The sequence below is a fragment of the Psammomys obesus genome, unplaced genomic scaffold (genome assembly GCF_907164565.1).
Source record: "Psammomys obesus unplaced genomic scaffold, mPsaObe1.curated_primary_1811, whole genome shotgun sequence".
Lineage (NCBI taxonomy): Eukaryota > Metazoa > Chordata > Mammalia > Rodentia > Muridae > Psammomys > Psammomys obesus.
The window spans coordinates 14281321-14287718 of NW_026596244.1; the positions used below are offsets into that span (position 1 = coordinate 14281321).

Below are 6398 nucleotides of genomic sequence, written 5' to 3' on the forward strand. Positions count from 1 at the left end.
CAGCCACACAGTGACCCTTCTGTTTCACAGTCACACACAGCCACACAGTGACCCTTCTGTTTCACAGCCACACACAGCCACACGGTGACCCTTCTGTTTCACAGTCACACACAGCCACACACAGCCACACACAGCCGCACACAGCCGCACACAGCCACCCACAGCCACACATAGCCACACACAGCCACACAGTGACCCTTCTGTTTCACAGCCACATACAGCCACACGGTGACCCTTCTGTTTCAGTCACACACAGCCACACACAGCCACATGGTGACCCTTCTGTTTCAGTCACACAGTTACACCCAGCCACACATTTACACACAGCTACACACATTCTGTTTCACATGCTGCACGTGTGGACCCTAATTCAACAGCACATCCGTCTGAATTTAGAAAATACAGTATAAAGCTTGCTAGCTGATCTCTTCAACACAGTAAAGGCTGATATAGAAGACCCAGCACTTACCATGTAAAGACGTGTGTGTGTTGAATTTGCCCTTGACCTTTAACTGCCATGGCTCCCAGAGCTAACCCTGCTGCTCTGAGAGGGCAGTTACCCCACTGCTGACAGCACTTCTGGTTTCCCTGGGTCTTTGGTACACACCCTGCATTTATGTTTTTACCCTAGTTCGAATACCCCGGCAACAGCTGGAAGAATAAATTATAACAAATGAACAAATTGCATGCAGGAAATAAAATCTACTGCCTGAGCCTGCACACAGCGGGAGAAGCCCCGAGCACGGAATGCGCTGGGCCCACCCAAGCAGGCCGGGATCCAGCTGGCGAAGGGCCAGCCCAGTCCGCCAGAGGCGCAGAGTGCGGCCTGTGTGCAGGTCCCGACACGCTCCCTGTGTCCACGTTCTGTCCACACCGCCTGCACTGGGCGCCACTGCCCGTGAGGGGAATACCCGAGTGGACCCGAGTGGGGGTTTTTCAAGTGAAAATGACAACATTACTTTGACAAAAAGACAGGAACAGCAGCAGCGCCAGGTCTTCCTGGAGGTGAGGAGAGCTCTACAGAGGCGAAGAGTCTGAACTCCTTTCAGAAAGGAGCCTGGGGTGGTGGTGGGCTCCAACAGGCCTTGGCAGGGAAGGCAGGGTGGCCTCCTGCTGAGCAGGGACTTGGGACGGCCACCCAGGGAAGCCACGGCACAGCCAGCCACGGGGTCACACAAGGCGACACGGAAACCTCCACACTTGTTCACACCAAGTGAGGGAGGGGTGGTAGGACTCTGTCTCGGTCTACAGGAGTGGTCCACGACCCCACACTCCCCAGACTCCTGGGCGGGGCGGGAACTCTGAAACCCCAGCAAGCCAGCTGCGCAGCAGCCAGAGCGGTTACACTAGCCTCAGCCCGCCGTCCCTGCCTGCCCGGGGCTTCCTAATTTCAGACTCTACTGATGCTAATTTCTAAGCGTGAAGGAGTCGCGTCAGCAGTGTCAAGAAAGCTCTTTGTATGACGCTGAAATGCGCGGTCACATACAGAGAACCCTTCCCCAAATTCTCTAGTCAACAAACGGCACGCAGAGTCTCCGGGAGCACCGAGGAACTGCTCAGCAGTGTCAAGTGCCAATGCTGGGCGAGGACTGGACAACACTGACGACATGTGAACCTGCTGCCGGGCCCTGGACGAGCCGGGCCCTCAGATCTAAGCACAGGCACACGTTTCTGTCGGAAGTGCAAGCTGCCCCTCTACTTGACCTCTTTCCAAGCCCTTTACAAAGAAATAATCCTCTCAAACAGCACGACTCACAGCAGGAGGAAAAGTACAGTTATCAAGTATCAGAACAGTTGTGTGGCTGGGCTCTCCACAGCACGAGGAACCGTGCTAGAGTCGCAGCACCAGGGAGGTTGAGGACTGCTGTTCCCAAGCTAATCATCATGAAAAGCTAGACCAAAGCACCAAGGAAAGCTGCGTAACTGCCCCACGTCCTGCACAGAGCTCCCCACTGTGGAGTTCACGCTGTTAGTTTTTGCGCTCTCTCTGGACCAGCCCCACACCGTCAGGTCTGAGCGAGGTGACTCTCTCCCAGGCTGTCACCATCATTTCTCCCACACTTAGGATAATGGTGGCTGTCCTCCTCCTGTCTTCTGTATTTGGACTGCTCTGGGGCACCTACCTAAGTCTAGAGGAGACGGCCTCACTTTCCAGCAAACAGCACAGTTACAAGCGCTGCGCGCGCGCACACACACACACACACACACACACACACACACACACACGCCCATACACTCGCTGTGCATGACACATCACCCACCGCAGGCGTCACCGCTGGCACCACACTGCTGAAGACGATGCAGCCGGCAGGACTGTGCGTTTGCCAGCATAAGCACAAGCAGTGGAATTAAATAGTCACTCGAATGCATCAAGTCTTCATCCCCAGACTTTGCAAATATTACCTCCCTTGGAAGAGGGGATTGATTTAGCAATACAGAGAGAGCCAGGACTAGCAGATTCACACAAATGGCTCCCAACAGGCTCCTAAGAAAGAGGCAGGAGCATTCACACAGACATGAGAGCAGCAATGAACGTCCAGAAGAGAAATGTGAAGCCCGAGGCCGAAGTGACATGATCGGAGCCCAAGGATGTCAGTCACCTGGAAATGCACTCTCTCCCCAGGGCCCCAGAGAAAGCACCGTTCTGACTCACAGCAGCCAGAACTGTGAGGGGACTGTCCTGGACTCACTTTGTAGACCAGGCTGGTCTCAGAACTCACTGCCTCTGCCTCCACAAGTGCTGGGATTACCGTTGTGCACCATCACACCCAATAATTTCTGTTGATTTAAACAGTGTGGCAATTTATTCCAACCTCTCAAAACTAGCATAATACAATTTTGGATTTGTCCCGTGTGAGTCCATAATAGGCAGATGGTGAGTGCAACTGTAAAAGTAAGGAGGACAATTTGGGGTATCGTTACTGTGGAGATTCGGTCAATGTTCATTTGGAATGAGGGGATCTCAGAGCAGAACAGGAAGACCCCTAACCCCACCACAGCGTCCTCAACCCCCTCTGTTAGTGTGGCCTCAGGGCAGAGTCTACAATGAGCCGCCTACGGGAACCCATGTAGCCTGTGCCTCTGGGCCTTTGGCCACATATTCTGCCCCAGTTCAAGGACCAGCTCAAATGCTTCTTCTGTATACGTATATGACGGGAGTGTGCACGCCACAGCACTCACGTGGCATCAAAAAACCACCTCAGACATCAGCACCGTCACCCTGTGTGAGAACAGGCCGCTCAGCTGTCCTCCGCTATGTGCGCCAGGCTAGCTGCCCACGAACACCTAGGGACCCTCCTGCCTCTGCTCCCATCGCCCTCTAAGAACGCTGGGATCGCAGGAACATGACCTTCTGCTACACACGCTCCGGGCTTCTGAACTTAGGACCCAGGCTGCAGGGAAGCACCTTCACCCACTGGCCACCTCCTCACGCTCCTCAAGCGCTTCATGCTCCAGGGAGCCCTCACCAACTGCCCTTCCGTAAGCTTCCTCTGTGCGATCATCATGCTCGGAAGACGTGGGGTTAATCCTGTGGTGAGCTGCCAGCGCTGCAGCTTACACCCAGGACACGGCGAAATGCAGTGAGTTTAAGCTAATGGTAATGTGTGTATCAGAAGAAGAAAGAAGGCGAGCAGGAAAAAAAGTGTTTTTCTATATTCCTAGTACATGAAGAATGAACACAGAGGTACATGGCAGACTGGCCAGGGAGGAGGCTGTACCAGACATGGTCAGGATTTGTGGGAAGCACTTAGCCCTGGGTAGAAGGTTTTTCTACAACTTCCTCACACTGCTTTACATTTTCTGTTAAAACCACGATTTTATAAATGTCCACTGAAAATGAGCCATTCCACAACGCACACTCTACACCGGCCTACAATTACAGCCCCCAGGCACGGTTCCCTAGGGGCACAGCAACATGACAGTTGTCCCACAGCGCTGCTCTCGACACGGTTCCCACTGTGCAATCCCACGCACACTCAGAGGAGGAAGAACAGACACGGGCGACACAGACACCTGCCCAGGGCCACAGGCAAGAAGAAGAGCGGGATTACACTTTAGAAACGCCGGCCTGGAGGAATCTTCCGAAGGGGCTACAGTGCAGTGCAAACAGGGGACAGACACTAACGCTGCTACAGCCACCCTGAACAATGAGGCAAGCAGGAAAAAATAACTAACAATGTAACAATCCGGTCTACCTGAAATACTCTATCACTACTAAGCTACTTCCCCCCTTCCCCCCTCCCTTCTTGTACTAAGTCTTGGAACCCAGCCTGCACCCAGCACACAGCCCGCCTCGGTCGGCGCTGGCAGCACTGAGCGCCTGTGCGGCAGCCCCACCTAGTGTTAGACACATGCTCCTGCCTCGTCTTGGAGCAGAGCTGCTGCCTCACGGGGAGGGCCACAGGCGGCAGCGGCGTCACTGCTCGTGTTTGCTGCCTCCACCAGCCTGTCATCAGCGCCCTTCTCCACCCTAGTGAGCGCAGGACAGGACGGACAACCGGGTCCTTGCCCTGACTCACTTCGCGGTGGTTCCGCCCCCTCCCTGCTCCAAACACCCTGCCCGGGATCTCTATGTGGCACACACCCTCACCTCGGAACACAGAGGGCCAGGCCAGATCCCTTCCTGGCCCCAACGATGAAACTACCTGTTCCCTCTAGCGTGAACCCTGGGGGAGGGGGGGGAGCAGCTGCCTCACAGGAGTAGCGGTGGCTCAAGCTTGGGGCTCCTCGGAAACCCCTGAGTGTAGAGCAGCTGACTGGGGCCCTGGGCATCACTGGGGAGCCAGGGCAAGCGGGGCCCCTGCTGTGCCATGAGCTTTCTGTCTCTGGTGGGAACCTATTCTCTGCCGGCTTCCTGAAGCTAGCAGGCTGACTCCCAGCTTGGAAGTGGTAACCGGCACTTCACAGCCTTTTTAAAGTTGCTGGATTTGAGACTAGGAACCTCCCAGAGATGAGCATTTTGCATTTGCTATACTTATAACCGAGATCAATTAATTTGTCGTCTCCCAGTTAAAGCTGCTAAGAGCAGCGGGGTGGGAAAGCTGTCACCGCCCTACCTGGCACTGGTGGTCTGTCTCCTCACTGGAGAACCCATTGTGAACCCACATCTTTTTCCTTCTGTGGAGTGGTTGTGCATACCGTACCTTTCCACAGCATTTGGCTTTGTCGATAATCTTTAATGCAAATTCTTTTCCGGTAGACCTAGGAATAACCAGAGGAAGGCCATTAAAACTACAAGTCAGAATAACCCACCTCCCCAACTTCCTGTGCAGCACAGGAAATCCTGGAGAAGGGGCACAAGAGGAAGACGCCCCCAACTAAGAAAGGAAAAGCAAGTCAGGCTAATTAAATCTTCCCCTGCACTATTAGCTCACACTGAAGTGTGTAAGTGCTGATGTACCAACACAGGAAAAGAAACACTTTCTTTACTTAAATCCAAGACAGTTCTCTAAGGAGAAAGAATTAAAAAGAAAAGTGGATCAGCTTAACAGGGAGGAAAAACCTGACTCTCAATGCCTCTTCATGCTAATACACAGCCAAATCAGCCTATGGCTGAAAAGAGCAAAGCTCTGGCACTTTTAGTACCTATTTTTCCTCCACACCTTCAGCCAGGTCTGTGCTATATAATTTCTGTCCTACAGACCCTACCTGGCATTAAAGAAATCAGTGTTTGTACACCAGAACCTTGATTTCATACTGCTTAACTTTTACTCAATATTAGCATAGTTGAACAGGCCAAGAAGACATACTCAAGTGCAAATAGTTCAACATGGACCATCAAGCATTCTCAGAAAGTATTCAGAACACGCTGCTCTGCCACCTCAGGGGATGAGGTTCAGCTGGAAAGGAAACCCTGAAACTGCTGCCCCACAAAAACCACATCCCCAACGGCCCTTAGAGTTACACTGCAGATGCCTCACTGTTTTCCCAGGAAGCAATCTGCATGCCAGAGCTCTGTAAAAAGGCTTCAAGGGCACGGCTTGTTTCACAAGGCATTTGTAAAGGGCAGCAAACTCGCTGAAGATCCAACAGAATGGATAAACTGTAGTCATCACAACATTCTAGAGAGCCTGCCACCAACTATGAACATCAGCCATTCAGAGCAGGTGGAACGGCGCTCCACTGTGACTTTCGTACTGCCAAAAAGTTGGAACATTGAGATTTCCCAGCAGGGGCTCGCATACCCACAGCCTCTCTGTCTCTCACACCCACAGCCTCTCTGTCTCTCGCACCCACAGCCTCTCTGTCTCGCGTACCCACAGCCTCTCTGTCTCTCGCATCCACAGCCTCTCTGTCTCTCGCATCCACAGCCTCTCTGTCTCTTGCATCCACAGCCTCTCTGTCTCGCATCCACAGCCTCTCTGTCTCTCGCACCCACAGCCTCTCTGTCTCTCGTA

General features: G+C 53.2%; 1 protein-coding gene across 6 annotated transcripts in view; it reads right to left on the reverse strand.

The window, feature by feature from the left end:
• Nucleotides 1-6398, reverse strand: part of Dclk2 (doublecortin like kinase 2) — a 119943-nt gene that overhangs the window by 20151 nt on the left and 93394 nt on the right. For all 6 annotated transcript variants that reach the window (XM_055596596.1, XM_055596598.1, XM_055596599.1 and 3 more), the window contains one exon: nt 5145-5202. In XM_055596596.1, the coding sequence (XP_055452571.1) occupies nt 5145-5202 (58 nt within the window). The remainder of the gene's footprint in view (nt 1-5144; nt 5203-6398) is intronic.